This window comes from Panicum virgatum, chromosome 9N, assembly GCF_016808335.1.
Source record: "Panicum virgatum strain AP13 chromosome 9N, P.virgatum_v5, whole genome shotgun sequence".
Lineage (NCBI taxonomy): Eukaryota > Viridiplantae > Streptophyta > Magnoliopsida > Poales > Poaceae > Panicum > Panicum virgatum.
The window spans coordinates 26,904,260-26,926,488 of record NC_053153.1 but is presented as its reverse complement, the minus strand read 5'-3'; the positions used below and the strand labels follow the sequence as shown (position 1 = coordinate 26,926,488).

Genomic DNA, 22,229 nt, shown 5'->3' with positions numbered 1-22,229 from the left:
ATCCACAAATCATCAAAGGGAGGAAGAAAAGATGAAATGAGCTTTGGCACTAGAAAACCGGTGCGATTAGAAAAGGAAGAATAAAATTTCCAGGAACGAACATTCTTACAACCCAAAACGGACTTGGTTTGATAGAAGTTACGTTGAACGCTCAATATGGCTTATCTAACTATAAAAATGAGCAAGACGGCTTCAAATCTTCTTATCTTCAAACTCGAAGAAGATGAAAAGGAAGTTTGGTGAACCCTTAAAAACTCTTGGAGCAGACCATTGTCACCAAAGCAGGGTACGTCACTTTGGGATACCCATTTACGTCTCAAACACTACTACAAAAACAGCCATTTGTCCCGGTTCCATATGGCCATTTGTCCCGGTTTTGGAACCGGGATTCGGCCGCCGGGACAAAAGCGCTGGAGGCTTTTGTCCCGGGTGGTAGAACCGGGACAAAATGTCCCTCGTGCTAAAAAATATTTGCGCCCTGCAGGGATTGGAACCCAAGACCTATTGTCTAGCGCATGGCCTGCTTGCCAACTCACCTAAGTAGTACATGTGACTCAGTAAAGAATAACTCCCTTTTGAACTATCACGTGGAGGGGCCTTTTATCCCGGTTGGTGGCTCCACCCGGGACAAAAAGGGCCTTTTGTCCCGGGTGGAGCCACCAACCGGGATAAAAGGGTCACCCTTTTGTCCCGGTTGGTACCACCAACCGGGATAAAAAGGGTTGGACCTTTTGTCCCGGGTGGAGCCACCAACCGGGACAAAAGGGGGGTCTTTTGTCCCGGTTGGTGGCTCCACCCGGGACAAAAGGCCCCTGTCCCCCCCGCTCCTTTGGACCCGGGACAAAAGCCACCTTTTGTCCCGGGTCCAAAGGTAACCGGGACAAATGACTTGGAACAAAGGCTGTTTTTGTAGTAGTGAAAACTGCGGGCTCCAAACAACAGAGTTTATTCCATATATAAAAATTCGACAAGAGATAGTCGCGTTTTATTTGGAGGCCCTCGTAGGGATACAGTATTTATGGGTGTGTTCATGCGTGCGTTCATACGAGCATGTACTTTTGTTGACGTAAACATCTGTGTCTGTATTATATTTCAATTATAAAATAGACATTATAACAGAAAATTGAATATTGCTGCCGTTACCGCTGTCGTTACAAATTGAATATAGCTGCCGTTACCGCTGTTGTTACTTCAATTAGACAATATCACCGTTGGAGCCATGCATTGTCCTTGACTCCTTGTCAGTTTTTTTTTATGCTAAGAGCCGTTAGCACATCTGTTTTCTTCTTGTTTCTTTCATCCTTCCAATCTCCCACAAAACTGGTTCTACGGCAACAGCAGCTTCCCCTCCGAACAGGACGCACACCAGAGCAGATGCAGCACACGAGCTCCCTAGTTCTTCCTAGCTGAGCAACAGATCCAAGTACGAATACAACGTACGATCAGCTTGGTTTCCAGCACACATACATGCTACACATGAGTAGAAGCATAATCTGCAGCAGAAACAATAGTGGGAATTTGCTATACATGCCATCACGATGCAAAAGAATTTTAAAATAAAAATAAGTTTGCTTTTTACCGTACATGGTTTCAAATGCAATAACATAGCGTAGCCTTTCTAATATCTGAATACCTCAAACACATAATGTCACGGCCCACGGCCCACGGGCCGACTGGGCCGCGTGGGTTACTGTAGCGCACGGCTACTGTAGCACCGCACACAGGACCTTTAGTTCCACGGTGAGGTATGTAGGGTCGAGATGGCGGACTAGAGGGGGTGAATAGTCCTTTCTAAAATTAATTATGCCGGCTAACCGAAACTTATGCGGAATTGAAACTATTCGCTTAATCAAGACTTCACCCCTCTAACTATGACTCTAAGGCACCTCCAAAAAAATCCTACACAAAACAAATGGAGTGCCAAGCTAGTAAGAGCTCTCCTAACAATTCTAATGCCAAGCCACACAAGTCTAAGCACTAGTACTTCACAAACCGGGGGAGCTCCTACACAATTCTAATGAGCAAAAGCACAAAGGCAAACCTAAGCTCACTAGATGCTCAAGGACAAGGATACACAATCCAAATCCAAGAGCTCAACTTGCTTAGCTACACAATCTAAGCAAGAGCAACTAATTAAGCTACACAAGCTAACTAGTTACACTAGGATCTCTACTTCTAGCCACACAAGCAAGAAAATGATTAGCAAGCTACACAAGCTAACTAATCACTAGAAAGCAACTACACAAGCACAAGATATAGATGAATGTAAATACAAGGCTTATGATTTGGAGAATGCAAACCACCGAGAAGAGTGGACAAGATTGACACGGTGATTTTTATCCCGAGGTTCACTTGGTTGCCACCAAGCTAATCCCCGTTGAGACGAGCTCCAAGGTTGCCGCCGATCCTCTTGCTAGTGGTGACTCTCAAGTCACACTCTCCCACGTGGAGTGCTCACACCGAGCTCTAGCACATGATCCGGCCGGACCACTTGTTGCTCTTCACGTCTCGCTCAACTAGAGTTGCTCTTCGCGGCTCCCGCGGGGTGAGCACCATACCCCTCACAATCTCTTCTCCGGAGCACCGCACAATCTTCTTGCGGGCTTCAACGGAGCCTCTTGCCACCAGGCCGTCTAGGAGGTGGCAACCTCCAAGAGTAACAAGCACACCGGCTTGCAACACGATCACCTAGTGCCACTCGATGCAATCTCTCAAAGCAATCGCACTAGAATCGCTCTCTCACTCGATCGGATGATTACTATCAAGTTAGAGTGAGTAGAGGGCTCTCAAGCACTCTCACACATGGACACCAAGTCCCTAAGGTGCTCAGCAACCTCAAATGGCCGGCCACACCCTCTATTTATAGAGGGAGGCCCCAAACTAGCCGTTACACTCAAATCCCGTGAAAACAGAGTTTTCGCGGACTATCCGCCTCACAGAGACCGGACCGTCCGCCATTTAAAACCAACAGCTAGAACTACAATGATTATGTGTCAGAGTCGACCGTTAGAGCCCCGGGCGGACTGTCCGCACACCTGGGGCGGACCGTCCGCGGTTCAAAACTTTGAACCAACCGATTTGCAAACGTCTCTGACTAAATCTGGAAGTGACCGGCGGACTGTCCGCTCTCCAGGGGCGGACCGTCCGCCGTTCAAAAAGTGAGCACACACAGAAACCGCAGTGTTTTTGTCTCAGAATTTTCAGTAGGAGGCGGACCGTCCGCCCCCAAGGGCCAGACCGTCCGCAGTACAATTTGGACACCCAAAACAAAATTACAAAGTTTCTGCGCCCGTTTCAGCTTTTAAAGGCGGACCGTCCGCCCCCATGGACCGAACGGTCCGCAGTTCATTTTGAACCACCAACAGAGCCAAAAACGATTCTGCTCGAGCTCATCCGAGATAACGGTGGACCGTCCGCCCCCCTTGGAGCGGACCGTCCGCAGGTCTATTTCCAGCAAAAATGTACCTCGATACAACGGCCATAACTCTTAGCTCCAATGTCAAATTTGGTGATCTTGGACTCTATGGAAAGCTTATTCAGAGGGCTACACAACCCAACTGAATATTTGATCCAAAACACAATGGATCAAAGCAGTATTTTACTCCAAGAGCCAACCTAATCTCCGAAGAACACCGAAAAGCCTTTCTTGCTTCCCCAAGTTGATAAATATCAACTCCAACTCTTTCTCTTTTGCAAATGTGCCAACACCACCACGTGAACAACACCATGTCCATGTGTGTTAGCATTTCACAAATGTTTTCAAAGGATTTTCACTTGATCTCACCGCGCCACTCGATCCTAGCAACATCGCAATGTTAGATCGCTCAAGTGGCACTAGATGACCGATATGCAAACAAGTTTGCCCCTCTTGATAGTACGGCCATCTATCCTAAATCCGGTCATGCACTTCTCTACATAACCTTTGACCGGTGAAATGAAATGCCCTACAAGTCATACCTTTGCCTTGCGCATTCCATTTCATCTTCCCAAATGTTGATGCTACACAAGCACCAAACTCCATCAAGCCTTTTGATCATCATTATGAGTCAACACTAGGCTTGATCTTTCTTGAATGATATGATCCACTCCATATCATCACATGACATCTTTGGTCCATCGATCTTGACCTTGCTCGCTCTTCACTGTTGCCTTGGTCCATCGGCGCCAAATCTTGGCCAAGCTTCACCGCCTCGCGGTCCCTCGCTTCAAAGCCTTGACTTGCCCTTCTCCATTGCAACCGGTCCATCAAGCCAAGCCTTGTCTTGATCTTCTCCACTTTGGTCACATAACTTCATGTCATGTCTCATATGCAATGAGCTCTTCGATCACACTATATGAGCATAGCATCAACCCTTAGTCATTTCTCCTCCATGGCACATGTTGCTCATACTAGTGTCTTTGTGTGGACTAATCCCCTGTGTATCTCAACATAAACACTTATCAGTCCACGTAAGTTGTCACTCAATTACCAAAACCAAACAAGGGCCTTTCAAGGGAGCCGAACCAGCTTAAATAGCCGGTCCCTGGGAAGCTAGTAACTCCGGTTCGAACCTTTTGCGCGAAGCGAGGACGAAAGCGCAAGAGAGTTATTTAGCAGGTGTGGTTTACTCAACGTGTAGAGTAGATCTTAGCCGTTATCCCGGGCCGGGTCGTTACAGGGGTATCAGAGTCATACTCTCGCGGTTTACTCTCGCTGTTTCACGCCACGTACGGGCAGAAGTGCGCGTACATGAGCACGTTGTGCGCGTGCGGCTGCTGGCAGTGAACCCAAGGACGTGGCACATGGGATCGTTAGCACTAGACGTATGGGACGTGGCCAAGAGAGGAGATCCTGCTCCTTTGTCCCGTATGGGTAAGCTAGTTCGACGGGGACGTCGAATCCTAATGGGGGAGATTGTCACGGCCCACGGGCCGACTGGGCCGCACGGGTTACTATAGCGCCGCGTCACAGGACCTTTAGTCCCACACTAGAAACAGTAAGGGAGCCGAACCAGCTTAAATAGCCGGTACAGGATCTTTAGTCCCATACTGGAAACGGTGAGGGAGCCGAACCAGCTTAAATAGCCGGTCCCTGGGAAGCTAGTAACTCCGGTTCGAACCTTTTGCGCGAAGCGATGACAAAAGCGCAAGAGAGTTATTTAGCAGGTGTGATTTACTCAACGTGTAGAGTAAATCTTAACCGTTATCCCGGGCCGGGTCGTTACACATAACTGACAAAAGAAGCATACAATATCCTGGAACATATTCTCATCTTAAATACGATGCCGACTATTTCCAGAAGATAGTGCTAAGCAATTACACTGACCAAAGGTCCTTTTCCTCAACAAGACAAGCAAAACCTAGGAGTTAAGTGAGCTAGGTGTCTAGCTCGTCATGACACCCATCAAACTACCATCAGCAAAGTAAAATTAGACCGCCATTGCCCTACCAACATTATGTACATGCATTTTTACATGTAAAGCTAGCTGGGGAACAATAAACTAAAATATCTCATGAAACACCAACATGGGTATCAATGCCTAGTGTTCATGCTTGACGCGCCCTTTTAGTATCCCTGGAATAGGAGATGAGTTCCCTAGCCCAACTCCTCTTGGCCTCACAGGCTGCGGCGATTGATGCCAATAATTGTTCGGTGTACTTGAGCACTCGCCTCCATTGGCAACAGGGGTTTGGGTGCCATCAGTTTCTTCTTTTCCAGATAACCCCATTTCTTTCAGTACAAAGGAATCATCCTGCACCTCAAATGGAGTGCTGCATTTTCAGAAATATACGAGTCAGCAAGATTTTACACTCAGGATCTTTTCATGCTCAGTTATAATGACTAAATTGTTTTTAGTGTTATTCTAGAATGTACATATGATGTTTGAAGGTAAAGCACAAATTTTGGAAATGTCCATTGCAGAAATGAGAAAAAGCTCATCAGCTCAGGTGAAGGCTAGTTAGATGTTCTTCCCTGAATAATAATTCAAGGAACTGGGTGTTCCTTCTGCAATCAGATAGAATATTAAGATCACCGAAGAAAGAGATAAATCAATACGGCCTTGATAGAGGCTACTTTCTAGTTTTTTTCAGCCACCTAGCATTCACAAGTCATTAAAAGTTTCGTGTAGCAATAGCAGAAAAATCATGTGATGAAATTGCTGAGTTATCCAGAAAAATGATACAAAGATCTAACAAGTCCATATCAAGAAACTTATCTTTTCGTTGGCAGTAAAAAACCAAGCTCACAATGTGAAGGAGAACAAAACAGATTTCTTTTTTTACCTATTGAAGTCAAAATGCACCAACTGCATATCTTCTGATATCTCCACTTCTACAGTTGCATGAGGACGTGTCTGTCACAGAACAAAGAAGGTATTTGCCACAATGGTCAGGAAAAGTGTGGGGGAGCATGCATAATGATATAACACAAGGAATGCAAGTGATGAACAGTAGAATGCTGCACCATAGGATTAATGCTGATGGTTCTTGCCATTATACATTCACTACAATGCAACCAATTCAAACTACTGTAAAACACACAAATGGCGCTGGAGATTTTAAAATTCATAATGATACATTCAGAGTACCAGATCTGCCGTGCTCAATCAAGACATATACAGGACGCTACCTTCTATTTCCCGTTTTCCTTTATGTTTCATCCAGCTTGTATCATTGATTACTCATGTATTCAATCCATAAAAAGCAACAGAAAAAAGATACCGGGATTTACTGTATGACCACACCAGCCACCAAATGACAAATGACCTCATTAATTCAGAGTATTTTGGAAACCAGCTCGAATTCCACATACTCAGCTGCAGCTCATCTTAGAATCTAAATCCAAAACTAAACAATACATTGGCTCCTTAGGAATAAGTCATGGACTGAAACCTAGTAACAATGTTATAGATTTCGAAGCTAAGTACCATTTTTAACATTAAAAAATCTTGATTGATATGTATTACGTGAGAAGAACCATGTTTCTCTTTTGACATGAGATGATTGAGAAATTGCTACTAAAATAAGAGAAGAAAAGTGAGCCCTGTGAAAACAGGGTACTGGATGGCATTGGAATGTTTCCTCTCCAATATGTAGTGCATCTAGTTGCTACGATTGCTTTAAATTAGCTAAAAAAGTTCTCTCTTTGAAACAGTGTAATGAAATCTTAGCAACATCTGAGCACTGGCATTCAAACAGTGGTACAGTTGCTCTCTAGGCCCATATATGAAGAAGATGAAGCATTTCTTTTTACCTGAACTAGTATAAATGGTAAGGCCACTCCACCAGAAGGTGCATCTCCTGACCCATATAGCTGCTCATTTCGTTGTACCAAGTTTTGGAGGCTTACATACTTCATAAAAAATCACTATAAGGTTCACAGAACATGAAAATACAAAAAAAAAAACAAATGGTATAAGACGACTAACAGCTAGATTAATTGTAAACTTTCCAATCATTTCAATTCCAACATTAAGATGAACAAACAGATATAATACTAGCTCAATCTGCAATGGAGAAATGCAGTTAGCAATATATGGACTGTTTAGAAACAATGACTTGCAACTAATGTTCTGAACCATGATTGACAATACGTTCAAATAGAGAGACAACTCATTCGTTCTTAAATTATGCAATGCGAAAGCTGTAGCCATTAAGTCCTCTAAGCATGTAAATGAAAGAATCATTCAGGACTCTCCAAAATAGCTATTCCTAAGATCATAGAGCAATTGAACTCAACTTTGCTTTAATTTACAATCAAACGTAAACTCAAAGGAGCTTTTGCATTGACGTCTAATACAAAATGTAACAATTTCGTCGAGTTTTTTTTAATGTAAAAAAAACAGTGAGGAAATATATTAGCTAACTTTAACAACGAATTTATAGATAAAAATAATAATAATTACAATACTAATTTTTGTATTGAATCCACTAGGAAATATATACTAATAGTACATATGTTGAGTAGTATAATTGTTGCTATATTTTTCTCCAAATTTGGTCAAAGTTGGCGGCTATCTTTAACTTAGTCTTAAGATAAACCAAATATGATATCAAAATAAAATTGGAGAGAGTAGTTGCTACCGCGATTTTCTCTAGCAGAGTCTAGAGTGATTGAGCTCCTTTTTATAAGGCTCACACTCAAGCCCATTCTCTTCCTCCTTTTATCGCAGCATTCCTAATTATCAGTTGCACAGGATTTGTGTGGAACAGTAGTATGCACCAAGTACATCCCCCAATTTTCAAGATTCAGGTGAAGTTATTTTTGTAATGCAACAGAAACTACTTAGTTTACAGTGCTGGATTCCTTTTGTGAAGCAAAAACGTGCCACATAATTACTCCTCAATCACAATCCATAAGATTGGACAGGAAGAATATTTCGCATTATCAGTTGACCATTAAAATATCACGTAATAGAATAAAATAGAACCTGTTAAATCCTTACTTGATCCTGTAAATCCTGCAAATATGCACTTTTCTTGTCAATCCGACCTTTCAGTCCAACGATCTCTGTCTGCAGAATGTGCATAAACTTAATGAAATGACCAGACAAAGAAGTAAACTGTTAGCAAATACAAATTATTTGAGGCAAGAGCAGAACCTTCAATTCTTCAATATCATTCACACTTGTCTTGGGCAAGCCTCTCCACTGTATTTCCTTTTTATCTTTAGATATAATCTCCATAGCCATTAGGACATTCAGCGCATCATAAACTCTTCGTCTGATATTCTTTTCATCATATTGTTGCTGCATTTTTCACATAATCAGAATACTGCACAGTGCACACAAGTACATGATGTAGCTGACTAAGAGTTGTAGTATTTCTTAGTTCTTACCGCGGAGGGATTATCAGGATCTGGAGAGTCAATATTAATGTTGGGGTCTGAAAACTCAGCGACCAGTTCATCAGCAACCTGAAAAGACAGGCCACCATACATATAAATTTTCTGAAGCAACAACAGTTGATAGAGGAGATGCAGGTCTTGTTTCATACAACTAAAAAAGAATTAAGTGATCGAGGGCCAAACTGAATCTCACCAGTTGTTATGCCAAGATCTATTCCTAACATACATCAAAATCCCGTAAATTTTTTTATTTTTTTAAGATCAATCAGTATCCAAACTACAGTGAAGTTCTGCTATCCATAAAAGTTTCTTCCCAGAAATGCTGTACGTTACTTAAAGAGTTCTCTATCTTTTTTTTTCAAAAAACTGAAAAACTACAAACTGTGCGACACTATTTGTACTACTCATGTTCGAGAAAGGCACCAATGTGACATTAAAAAGAGGTGGCAAGCAAACTGTCATTCAGTGCATATTAACCTTTGTCAACAAAATAAGAGAAGGCTACAGTGGTAGTATAAATAAATGGAGACACTAGATCTTTTGCTCAAAATCCATACAGGAGTAAAGCATATCAGATGACTAGTAGAAAAATCTTTGGTTTACTTCTAAAACAGTAAAACTTCAAAGGTGCATCTGTATGTACTGTAGTACAATAATGGCAGTCAGTGCCTAAGGTTTGCTGGCTGCTATACTGAATTAGCTGTGCAAAAATGATGCTATACAATGTGACTACACACACCGCAAGACTAGATATTGGATACATAGGAAAAAAAGATTGAATACCTCATTGTAGGTTGTTCTCCCTTTGCTTTCAACTTTCTCACAGACTGGAAAAGAATAAATAAGAAACTTCATGAGACTTTTTAACACTAGCATGAGGTGAAGTACTCATTAAACTGGCTCATTCAAAAGCATAGTACAGCACAGGTCTGATATGAAGAAAATAAAGCAAAAAACAAACAAGCCTTCGTGTCAGACGCGCTTGAGAAAAAAGAGGAGAGAACCAAGTATACAAGTGGTAAGGGAACTGTTCAAGCCACCTCTCATGCTGAATTGGCGCAATCCACGGCCATTTTTGTCAGGACCAACAGCGCGCACCCCTCTCTTTTTCTTCTTGCTGCATTACAAATAGAGAACCAGCTGTGTTTATAAATATTCTATGAGAATGGACAAGGAAATAAGTAAAACCAGGTATAATGCAAGATGAAGTTACCAAATATGAAGCATAACAAAGTGCAATGTGGTAGAGACAAACAAATTTAAAGTGCTTTAAATGTTAAACAGTTCCAGATCAATTAATAAGCTAGAACATCCATATCCAACCACGGAAAAAGGGATGCAAATTTAATCACAGATAAATCAAATGTAGCAAAAAAAAAAGAAAATCATCCAAAAGTGATGTTCTCCATGAAAAGGTGCACATGAGGTGCTACAAGATTTATCTAAAAGACCAGATGCAAGAATTGTTATCTTTTAATGATAGAATGAACAGATATAACACCAATGTGGGTGGGGGTTGCCACAAGCACTAGCTAGAATTCCAAATAACAATAAGTTGAGAAACGAAATTGAGACAATAAAGTTCATCAAGCATGCTGTGACACTAACAACGATGTCGAGTGGCTTGTTTTAACGTGCTATACTACAAACAGTCATAACAACTTTCTCAGGTTCACCAGCATCCTCCAAACACACTAGTGACCACTTCTACCAATTTGGCAATTCCGACACACCAGAACAAGCTAGCGGCTACACATGAAGCAAATCTAGCACCCGAACAAATGCAGATCGGCATGGTACAATTCACACAACCAAATCCTTTCAGTTCAACCCCACAAAACACCACTAGCTCACGCTGCACATCACACGGTCCATGGAGGAAGTAATTAAGCTGGGGGTAGCGGGCACCCGAACTCCAGTAACGACGGAATCAAGGCGGCGTAGGTCACAAACCTTACGGCTGGCTGCGACGATGGCGCGTCGTCGGCCTGGAGATCGAGTCCGTTGAGGCGGCGGGCCACGGTACTCTCGCTGGCCGGCGTGGAGACCGAGGCAGAGGCCGACGGCGCGGGGCCGCCCCTGTCGGAGGGGGAGCCACCCCCGGCACCGGTGGACGCGGAATTGGCCGGCCCGCCGGAGGGCCCGGCGCCGGAGACCATCCCCGGTGGGGATCGACCAGAATTGGGGGCGGAGGCGGAGGGGAGAAACCCTAGCGACGCGACGAGAGGCGAGAAGGAATGGAGTCTGGAGGGGAGGAGAGAGGAGAAGCAGAGGCAGAGGCCGGAACCGACGCGGCGGGCACGGGGAAGAGCGCGGAGAAACGGGCTTGACAAAAATTTTACTTGTTCTCTAGATCGCCTTTTGGGGGTTTTGGTTCATTTCATGATTTGGCTCAAGTATCAACTCTCAAGCAAAAAAAAACAACCGACCCGAGCTACTGTTTAAGTTTACAAACTTTTGGCCTCTTTGAAATTGTCATTTATTCGGAAGAAATTTTTTTTTTTAAAAGTACACCCTACAACTCAGATACGCACACTCGCCTATACAAATGCATGAGCGCAAACCCTACCCGTATTAGTATCTTCAAAGACTGAGCTGGCAAATCATCGAGGTTGGCGAAGTCACCACAGGCGGCTCGTTGTCGACGGAACATCGCCTACCAAAAGTCGAATCCATTACCTGAGTTGCTACCGAGACTCTGGTAACCAATACGTTACAGACCTTTTCGCGCAGAAGAAATCGACTTGTTTGGAAGCGGAATTCAAACTTGATATTAAGTTTGAATACCTTATTATTCTTTTTTTTCATGGAATTTGAGATTTGAAAGGGGAAGCATGTGAGATTTTGAAATCAGAAAGAAAAAGCCATTTTGAGCTAAAAAATTCAACTTTGAAATTGAGCAAATTAGGAACTTCAACATCTTTCAACTGATCTGCAACTAGGTTTTGAACACAAGCTTATGTGTTTCGATGTCTGTAATCATTCAATCATGCAAGTTTTCTTTTTTGTGTTTGTGATCACTAGCTTTCGCACTGTTTTCTTTTTCCTGTGCAATGCAACTGCTACAATCCCATATATCAAGCATTGAATAGAAATGGGACCATTGCGTATGTTGTCATAACAAAAATGTAAAGGTACAAATCTACATAAGTGACACCGTAGGGCACATATGCCCTTTAACCCCATAATGATGTTACGGCATGTGTCTCCAATAATATCACGCTCTATGGTGTTTAAAGTACGTGAAAGCAGGACCGATCCAGCGTGGGCCAAGGGGCCACTATCCCTAGGAACTCCATTGAAAGCAAAGGAGGAGGAGAAGGAGAAGAAGAGAGAGGAGAAAAGAATAGGAAAAAAGAAAGAAAGGATGGAGATGGAGATGGAGATGGAGATGGAGATGGAGGGAGCCCCTCTAGACTCCAAACCTACCTCCGCCACTGCGTGAAAGAATATACTAGAACCATGCCTTGGTTGGCTGTAGTCATGATCGAGATAGACTAGCGTAATACGTACAATAGGGTATAATTAGGAATGCTGCGATAAAAGGAGGAAGAGAATGGGGCTTGAGTGTGAGCCTTATAAAAAGGAGCTCAATCACTCTAGACTCTGCTAGAGAAAATCGTGGTAGCAACTACTCTCTCCAATTTTATTTTGATATCATATTTGGTTTATATTAAGACTAATTAAGTTAAAGATAGCCGCCAACTTTGACCAAATTTGGAGAAAAATATAGCAACAATTATACTACTCAACATATGTACTTTTAGTATATATTTCCTAGTGGATTCAATAAAAAATTAGTATTGTAATTATTATTATTTTTATCTATAAATTCGTTGTTAAAGTTAGCTAAGATTAACTTACGATAACCCTAATATGACAAATATGACAAGTAAATAAAAATAGAGGGAGTATTCAACTAAGGCTAAGGAGCTTTATTGATAAATAAAGCATAACAAGGCCCGATTTAAAAAAGGTGAACAACTTGTGGACTTAAAATACATTCAAAGTTTCAAAAATAATAATTTCAAATTATCACCAAAGTAGCATACAGCCAATGGCGATCCATAAATTGATTATTGGGGGTTGAATTTCTTCTTCCGCTCCCTTCATTTCTTCTTCCTCCCCTTCTTCCTTCTTTCTTCTAAAAAATGGAGGGGGTGGGGGAGGGTTTGAGAGCTCCATTGTTTGTGGAAGTCTAGAAGGGCTGAAATAGACTCACCGTTGAATCCATCCCTGTATACAACAATTCAAATTGTATCCTGCCATGTGTGCCCAAGACAAAGAGAGCAAGTAGCATGCAGAACCAGCAAAAGAACCCGATAATGGGAAGATGACCTTGCAAATGGACTTGCATTTTTTTCTTTTGAAAAAGATGGTCTTGCATTTTTGAACAGTGAGCCTGTGACTAGAAAGTGAGGTGGCATTGTGGCAAGCAAAACTAGATCAGATTAACTTTCATAACTAGTACTTCCTCCATAAAAAAAGTATATAGATTTGTTTTTTAGTTCAATTTTTACTCCTTACTTTATATAAGCCAACTGCTCCTAATGAAATCGCCAAGTATCTCCCATTTTCCTTCATGATATGTACATCTTTATGCTCGAAGAAATCCCGGCGACGGGAGCAGCTCTGCCGTTTCCCCGAATTGAATCTTGACGCGTGTATTGTTACGTGTCTAACTTTTTTCTTTTACTGCTACCGCTTGGCCCATTTGTCCTTTCTTTCTTCTCGCCCGCCACATCGCAATCTGCTTCCATCTTGGCCCGTTTGTCCTACAACCTATTGTTGTTGGGCTTCGCCTCCGTACGCATCGTTGGTGCCTCCTCATCGTTTTGCCTTTCTACAAAAAACCTGAGATGTGCACGCCACACTTTCAGCCTTTAATAGCCTTGGTGTTTGAGCCCCTATTTTTTATGTTACAACTGCTATCATTTTTTTTGGTTTGTTTTTCTTAGCAAATTTGGAACACGCGGCACTGTATGTCTTTACACATGAAGTTGACATTGTGCATAACAGGAGCAATTCAGTCCTTTGTTGTCCCTATAATACCTTGACATTATTCCACTTTTACTTAATGTATGCGACTAATTTTAGTTAGTATTATGAATTGGGATCTGGAATTTGTCCACCAAAATTTGTTGAGTGTGTTTGTACCTTCTCCATGTCATAATTCATTAGGTTTGTGTTGAATTTAAATTCCATGCAGACAACACTAAACTTTACACCTGAGCTGCATGTCTGCATGTAGATCTGCCTTGGTATGCTTTGGTTTGATTCGATATTATTTGTTGCATCATCGTAACAGATAACCGAGCTAATACAAAGATAGTTTTACTTCCTCCCTAAGACTTAGTGGACACTAGCGAACTAATATCCACCATGATAGTCATAGAAATTTGACTGGGTAAGTGTACCTTCATTATATTTTTGTTTCTTTCTTAACGATGCTCCCTTTTAATTTATATATTATCCTTCAAATTTCCGTTTCAAATTGTCACGGGCTGGTTGTCTGCATATTGTATGCCAAATTATTATATTATTTGTTTTTCTAGGTAAGCCTCCTATTTTTCCTTTTTGCATAAATGCTGAGTACTTGGTTAATCACATGAACACCATGTGTTAATACTCAGTATGTGATACAATTTTGTTTTCAGAATTTTGATATGGTGCATGCTTAAAGAACAAAATGTTTTGTTACCATGGCAACAAAGCATTTGTCCTTTGTGAGCCAAATATTGTCCTTATTGAATTGTGTTGCTTCGATCGATATTAATCTTTTGGTCGATTTATGAGTACTGGAAATAATCTTTTCATTTTTGTAGACGAAAATAATCATTCCTACCATAGTGTTCCCCCTGTGCATGCAGTTAAACAGCATGCAGACAGACCCTAAAATACAGTGGCATGGACTCTTTGATACAACTTGAGATATAATTTCTAAATTTGAATGTAACTATCAAACATTATGCCTCCCTCTTCTTTTATTATCAAGGGATCAGGCAATGACTCTGTGTGTATCAAAACCATTTGTATTTTGTTTCTTGAGAAGAATCCATGTGTATATTAATTCCCTTAGCCTTGGTATGTGCTTGGAAGTTGTATTGCACGCGCACTGCCCTAAGCATATTCCAACAATTATTTCGTCCGAAACAAAAGAAAATGAGACCAAATCGGGCAGGCAGCCTCCAGCCCTCTATGGGCGCGGCAAAGCGCGCAGTCCATCTTAGTATATTATAGGTTTCAATCCTAGCCTAGTCTCTCAATCTCATCACTTCATATGCGCACGCAACTCTATTTCTATGAACACTTTCGGAGTGTAACTGATATATCTCGATACTAACAAACTCACCAATGACATCCTACTTTTGAAAAGCAGTTTGCTTATCATTAAAAGTACAACACGAGTTAGTTACTGAATAAATCTAGAAAAAAATGATGGAGCATCCGTGAAATTTGTGCGAGCGTAAGCTACTTTGTGAACGGAAGAATGGTGATAGGTGGTTTGACGGGCTTTCGCTAGTCACAACACGGAAATGATCAAATGGCCGTTCCTGTAACCCAATTGCTCCCTCATTCACTTGATCAATTTCCCCCCAAACTGGTAGCACCATCTTTATTTTCTCTAAATTTCATTTTGACCGTATGGCATAACCAACATTTCTTGACTATTCTCGAGAACATATTTTGCGCAGGAAAAAGGGAACTGCAGAAACCATCACGGACGTTGTCTTGCAGTTTCCCCACTTGACACGCTACGGTGCACGAATCAGCCCGCCACGTGCGACCCGCATGAGGAGGCCAACACCACATGGCGCGCGAGACCCGCCGCGCTGACCTTTCCGCCACGCCATCTTCCCGGTCAAACCGCGGCTCCATCTCCTCTCAGCTCTCTCTTCCTCCCCAACCCCACCCCACCGGCCATCCCCCACCCCCCACCATCCTCGGACTTTCGGAGCATCCCAAGACATCCGGGGCCAAATCCCCCGAGGCGAAAAAGCACGCGCGCAGCAGCGGCAGTGCTGCGCCAGCACGCGCCCGGATTCGGGGCCGTTCCTGGCCCCCGGATCCCCGCCGCAGCCGCCGCCCGGATCAGGCGGTCGCAGATCCAGGAGGCGCGCATTCGCTCCCCCTCCTTCCTCGTTCCTGCCAGGTTCCCCTCTCGTGGCGCACTCGGCCGTCCTGCTTGCTGCTCCCGCGTGTTCTTCCGTGTGGGTGCTTCTTGTCTGGATTCCTCGGGTGGGGGCGCGGGCGGAGGGTCCAGTCTGATGCTCCCGGCTCGCCCGCCGAGGATCGCTGCGAGATAAGCTTCTGATTCGGCAGGGGAGCTGTCGAAATGGTGAGGATCCCGTCAGCCTCCTCTCTTTAGATTCAGCGGTTCCGGCTCCTGTCGGTGGTTTCGCTCTCCAGCTGATGTTTGTTTTTGCTTTATGAACGCGCGCGCAAAGCGAGGGAAATACAAAAGTGAGACTGTGACGTGCTGGGTGCTCTTCGTGGCCGGGGGCGTTAGTGCCTTCTTGTTTGCTCTTGCCTTGCACACCTGTACAGGGACTCTAGTGCTTTAGAATGTTCTCGGGGTCTTTCTTTGCCTCTCCTGGTTGTGTGGTGCGTATGTTTACCCCTGTGGTTTTGTAGGTTGTGTTTCTTGAACTAACTTATTCGCAAGTGATAGGGGAAGCTTCCCTGTTTTGTTCTGTTTTGGTTGTCTTTTGACTTTTTTGATAATTTCTTGTAGACATGGTTTGGCTCTTGTTAGATTTACCACTAGATAAATAGAATCAACAAGGAAATGCTACTGTGGGACTGCATACGAAAGCCAAATAAAAAAAAGGAAAGAAGAAAAAAAAATAACTCCCTGATTCAGCGGCTAATCTGGTTATATTTGTACATTTACTAAGCTCTGTGTTGACAACTGTTATCCTTACTTTGCAGATGGAGGAGCAATCAGCTTCATATACCGTGGATGACGCGCTCTTGTCATCAGGTTTTGGGAAGTTCCAGATATTGATTTTTTCCTATGCTGGGATTGGCTTAATTGCAGAAGCGATGGAGATGATGTTGTTATCATTTGTCGGTCCATCGGTACAGCTAGAATGGAAGCTTACTTCTCATCAGGAAAGCATGATTACAAGTTTTGTTTTTGTTGGAATGCTGATAGGAGCTTACTCATGGGGTGTGGTTTCAGACAACTATGGAAGGAGGCAGGTCCAATCTTTTACTGATGTCATGTACCTTTTTGCAAAAAATCGTGCAAGTCCATTCCTTCCTTGCTGATGTTTAGCATGGAGTTACCAAACTTGTTCCTGATTTTGTTTCTGTTGGCTAGTTGCTACCTCTACTTCCTAACTGTAGCTGATTAATAACATTGTCATGTTTGGACCCAGGATAGGTCCCATGTATATAAAACTTCGTTTCTAGTTAGTATTTAATTTCCAAAACCACCTCAGAATCATTGCGAAAAATGAATGTCATGAATTAATTAGCAGCCAAGTTCATTTCTGTGTTACTTTCCAAAGCGAGTTCTCAATATTTATGGTCATGAATTAATGATCTCCAAGGTACATTTTTCTTCCTAGATCCTAGAATAATTAGTTTGGAAAATAGGCTGCGCTTTTTAAATATCTTGTGCGCATCATGCAAGCCCTTACACTCTTTTTATTTGAATTTTACAGGAAGGGCTTTCTCTTTACTGCCATCGTGACAAGTGGAGCTGGATTCTTCAGTGCTTTTGCTCCTAACTATCTATCATTAATTTTTCTGAGGTTCTTAGTTGGTATTGGTTTGGGAGGAGGACCTGTTCTCGGATCATGGTTCTTGGAGTTTGTTCCTGCACCAAATAGAGGAACTTGGATGGTGGTATTTTCTGCATTTTGGACTGTTGGGACCATCTTCGAGGCATCTCTTGCATGGGTATAATATTTTCCTGATTTCCTCTGATACTTTGAAACTGATAAGGCTGTTCAAATTTGATAGTAGTGCCGGCAGCAAAATCAGAAGTAAATACTACACGTCAATTCTCATTGTATACTTCACCTTATGTAGAAATTTATAAACCACTTTCGAACGGTTGATCTGCTAATTGTGTTACTGGTTATTGTTAGATAATTACCCTTGCTCTCGCTTGTCATCATGCTTGAACAGTAGTGGGAGCTCCTGCTCCTGTGCTTGCCATGCCTGGTCTTTTGACTTGGGCGGCAGATGGCTGTAGCATATAGTAGTGGCTGCAAGTTACTATATGGCAGCTGGAAGAGATGGCGGCGGTGGAGGAGAACCACACTTGGGAGCTGGTGGATCCGCCGGTCGGTTGCCAGCCGATTGGGCTCAAGTGGGTGTTCAAGGTGAAGCGCAATGAGCGTGGCGAGGTGGTGCGGCACAAGGCGCGGCTGGTTGCCAAAGGATTCGTGCAGTGCGAGGGCATCAACTTTGAGGAAGTCTTTGCGCCGGTGGCGCGCATGGAGTCCGTGCGCTTGCTGTTGGCGCTGGCGGCGGCGAGGAGCTGGAAGGTCCATCATCTGGACGTGAAGTCGGCATTCCTAAACGGAGAACTCGCCGAGGAGGTGTACGTGCAGCAGCCGCCGGGATTCGTCATCACCGGCGAGGAGCACAGGGTGTTCTGCCTGCGCAAGGCCCTGTACGGGTTGCGTCAGGCACCGCGCACGTGGAACATCAAGCTCGACGCCAGCCTCGCGTCGCTCGGCTTCACCAAGTGCGCTACCGAGCACGCCCTCTACACATGGCGGTCGAAGGGAGGCCTGGTGATCGTCGGCGTGTACGTCGACGACCTCATCGTCACCGGAGCTGAGCAGCGAGACATCGATGCGTTCAAGGAGAAGATGAAATCAATGTTCCGCATGTCAGACCTCGGCCTGCTCACTTACTACCTCGGCATTGAGGTGGAGCAGGGGAGGGACGTCATCACGCTCCGCCAGAGCTCCTACGCTGGGAAGCTGCTGGAGCGGAGTGGGATGGGCGAGTGCGGGACGTGCCAAACGCCCATGGAGGAGAAGATCAAGCTGTCAAAGGACAGCATTGCCCCCCTTGGTGGACGCCACGAGCTACCGGAGCATCGTCGGCGCACTGCGTTACCTCACGCACACGTGGCCGGACATTGGATTCGCCATGGGGTACGTGAGCCGGTTCATGGCGGAGCCGCGGGAGGATCACCTCGCCGCGGTCAAGCATCTGCTCCGCTATGTGGCAGGGACGCGCGACTACGGGCTCGTCTACCCAAGGAGGAGCAGAGGAGAGCTGGAGCTGATCGGGTTCAGCGACAGCGACATGGCGGGCGACGTTGATGGACGAAGGAGCACGATTGGTGTGCTCTTCTTCCTTGAAGCGTGTCCGATCTCCTGACAATCGATGAAACAGAAGGTCGTCGCGCTGAGTACTTGCGAGGCAGAGTACATTGCGGCGGCGACGGCATGTTGCCAGGGAGTTTGGCTGAGGCGGCTGCTGGCAGAGCTCACCGGAGAAGAAGCTCGGGCACCTGTCCTGATGGTGGACAACCAGTCCGCCATTGCTTTGGCAAAGAACCCCGTCCACCATGACCGAAGCAAGCACATCGACACCAAGTTTCACTTCATCCGTGACTGCGTCGATGGTGGACAGATCAAGCTCGAGCACGTCGAGACTACTCGACAGCTTGGGGACATCCTCACCAAGCCACTTGGGCGCGTTCGACTCACAGAGTTGAGGACCAGGATTGGAGTTGAGGAAATCAAGCAAGAGCAGTGCAATTAGGGGAAGGATTGTTAGATAATTACCCTTGCTCTCGCTTGTCATCATGCTTGAACAGTAGTGGGAGCTCCTGCTCCTGTGCTTGCCATGCCTGGTCTTTTGATTTGGGCGGCAGATGGCTGTAGCATATAGTAGTGTCTGCAAGTTACTATATGGCAGCATGGTAGCAATAGTTGTAGCAGTAGCAAGTAATAGTAGAGGCTGCATTACACTGTAGCCATACCCTGTACATTGACTGGTTGTGTCTATAAAAAGGAGAGCAGCTGCAGCTCACAAGATTAAGCAGCAACACTTGCCGTGTTTCTTCTCTGCTTCTCTTCATCTCACTTCTTCTTCCACCTCCAGAGTGTGCTTGTGTGTGTGAGCTGAGGGTCCTGCACAAGAGGTGCAGCATTGAGGGAGAGCCATCAGTTATCATGTGGAACAATTAATCTGCAGTAGTGCTGAACTGCTGATTTGTGTGCAATCGCTTAACCTGTAGTACTAACTGGTCTGTTCCGGTCTTATGGGATTCATTGAAAGAAAATGTATGACATAAAAAATAGATTTCAGGAAGGTTAGCAGTCTGGAACATCACTTTTGAAAGGAATTTTAGTTATTAGGGCATAGAATCATAAGTTCTACTAAGTTTACTCTACTTGTTTGCTTTCAAAGATCCGTAATATGCTATCCTGGTTTGGATGCTCATAATCAGAGCGAAATACATTCTTGCAATAAAAAAGTAGATGTATTGGACTAGAAGATTCCACCATGTTTTTCCATGTCTAATTTTTGACCTACTAATGGCAGATGGTTATGCCCAAGTTTGGCTGGAGGTGGTTGTTAGCATTATCATCTGTTCCATCTTTTCTCCTGCTCCTATTTTATGCCATTACGCCGGAGTCACCAAGGTTCCTATGCATGAAAGGAAGAACAGCTGAGGCCATGGAGGTATTGGAGAAAATGGCAAGACTAAACAATGTGCAGCTACCTCCAGGCAGGCTTGTTTCAGACAAAAATATCGAGCTAGATGAAGTTTCAGGATCTTCGGAGTCCACAACACTTCTGGCTGATGCTGAAGTAAGTGAAGGCATAGATAAAGATGAAGGTTCCGATTTCGGAGGTGTCAAGTCCGTTGGCAAGCTACTTTCCCCAAAATTGGTTAGAGCAACTCTACTTCTGTGGATGGCCTTCTTTGGAAATGCGTTTTCCTATTATGGGATTGTTCTTCTGACATCAGAGCTAAGTAATGGAAATAGAATATGTGCGAAACAGGAGGTTGAATCAGTACATTCAAATAATGCAAGCCTATATAAAAACGTTTTCATATCTAGTTTTGCAGGTTGGTTACTGCTGTACACACTGACTATCACAAGTATCTTCAGAAGTACGTGATCATGTAAATAACCATGCTACCATGTTTTATTGAAACAGAGATCCCAGGGTCACTAATGTCGGCCATGGTCGTGGATAGATTTGGCCGGAGGCTTTCAATGGCATCGATGCTCTTCACTAGCTGTGTTTTCTTATTTCCACTAGTGTTCTCCCGGACGGATATACTGACCAGAATCTCCCTGTTTGGTGCCCGGCTCTGTATTTCATCTAGCTTCACCATTGTATACATATACGCTCCAGAGGTCAGTGGTTCTTCTGCAAACATCATTCTCCTCACCCTTGGAGATGCTGAGTAACTAATAACTGGTCCATTCCTGTGCTGACATTTGATGGCTTGCCTTGGTTCATTGTTCAGATCTACCCAACCGTGGTGAGAACGACGGGCATTGGCATCGCGAGCTCAGTGGGCAGGATTGGGGGCATCCTCTGCCCGCTCGTCGCGGTGGCCCTGGTGCACAGCTGCCATCAGACGACGGCGATCCTTCTCTTCGAGCTTGTAGTCTTCCTCTCCGGCCTGGCTGTCTCATTCTTCCCCTTCGAGACCAAGGGATGTAGACTCAACGACACCGAGGTTGATATGAACTGATCATGCGATAGCTGTACTCTTGAGAACATTTAATTCTTGCCGGAGAGAACATGGGGATGCTCATGCTCGCTGATTGAGCGGGCGATTTTAATACGGTGTACACGATTGGTGTTTTGCTATTGGAGATTAATAAATCTGCCGACGTGATGTTGATCTCGTTGACTTGTTACAACGGGAGGGTGGGAGATGCATTCATTACCAACACCACCTAAACTTCCCTCCGCCATGGCCCATGGAGTGCTCGCTGACCATGTGTTTCAACCGGCTTCGTCAACTCCTCGCCGAACTAGTGCTGGCTTTGGAGGTCCCATTTATGATTTATGGATGGACTGAAACAGGCGTCCTGTGCTCATAGTTCAGAGCTTGAGGCACACTTCGCCGCGGTCGTAGAAAATCTCGACTTGAGCCTTTCACAGTCCAACACCTCTTCATCTTGCGGCGTGGCTTGGCTACGGCAATTCTGCTCCTCTATGTCGTCCATACTGTTCTCACTGCATCCGACATGCCACTTCTGTCTGGCACCAAACCGAAAGTGTCAGCTACGATAGTGTCCATGTCGATAATCCTTCTAAGGCCCTGTTTGGTTACAAAAAGTTTGTAGGCTACTTTTAGTCCCTGGGCTAAAACGTTTAGTCCCTATCTGTTTGGTTCCATGGATTAGAGGGACTAAAAGTTATTAAATGAAGTGAACAAAGTACCCTACTA

The 22,229-nt window shown here is 44.2% G+C and overlaps 2 protein-coding genes across 3 annotated transcripts; one reads left to right on the top strand and one right to left on the bottom strand.

Moving 5' to 3' along the window:
- Nucleotides 1–1,622: 1,622 nt before the first annotated feature.
- LOC120691791 (transcription factor-like protein DPB) lies at nt 1,623–11,149 on the bottom strand. The gene is made up of 10 exons (XM_039974984.1): nt 10,781–11,149; nt 9,868–9,944; nt 9,611–9,654; nt 8,819–8,896; nt 8,583–8,729; nt 8,427–8,495; nt 7,235–7,333; nt 6,265–6,335; nt 5,207–5,751; nt 1,623–1,642 (listed from the first exon to the last, which is right to left on the bottom strand). Exons 1-9 carry the CDS (start codon nt 10,984–10,986, stop codon nt 5,520–5,522), a joined length of 1,023 nt encoding a protein of 340 aa, XP_039830918.1. The 5' UTR covers nt 10,987–11,149; the 3' UTR covers nt 1,623–1,642; nt 5,207–5,519.
- A 4,603-nt stretch (nt 11,150–15,752) lies between these two features.
- LOC120690771 (organic cation/carnitine transporter 7-like) lies at nt 15,753–21,680 on the top strand. Of its 2 annotated transcripts, none has more exons than XM_039973574.1 (6): nt 15,753–16,166; nt 16,760–17,028; nt 17,500–17,737; nt 20,354–20,885; nt 20,978–21,180; nt 21,294–21,680. In XM_039973574.1, exons 1-6 carry the CDS (start codon nt 16,164–16,166, stop codon nt 21,522–21,524), a joined length of 1,476 nt encoding a protein of 491 aa, XP_039829508.1. In that variant the 5' UTR covers nt 15,753–16,163; the 3' UTR covers nt 21,525–21,680. The 2 variants fall into 2 exon arrangements, with proteins under 2 accessions (XP_039829508.1, XP_039829509.1); XM_039973575.1 differs by having other exon boundaries at nt 15,761–16,166; nt 16,760–17,032.
- Nucleotides 21,681–22,229: the final 549 nt, after the last annotated feature.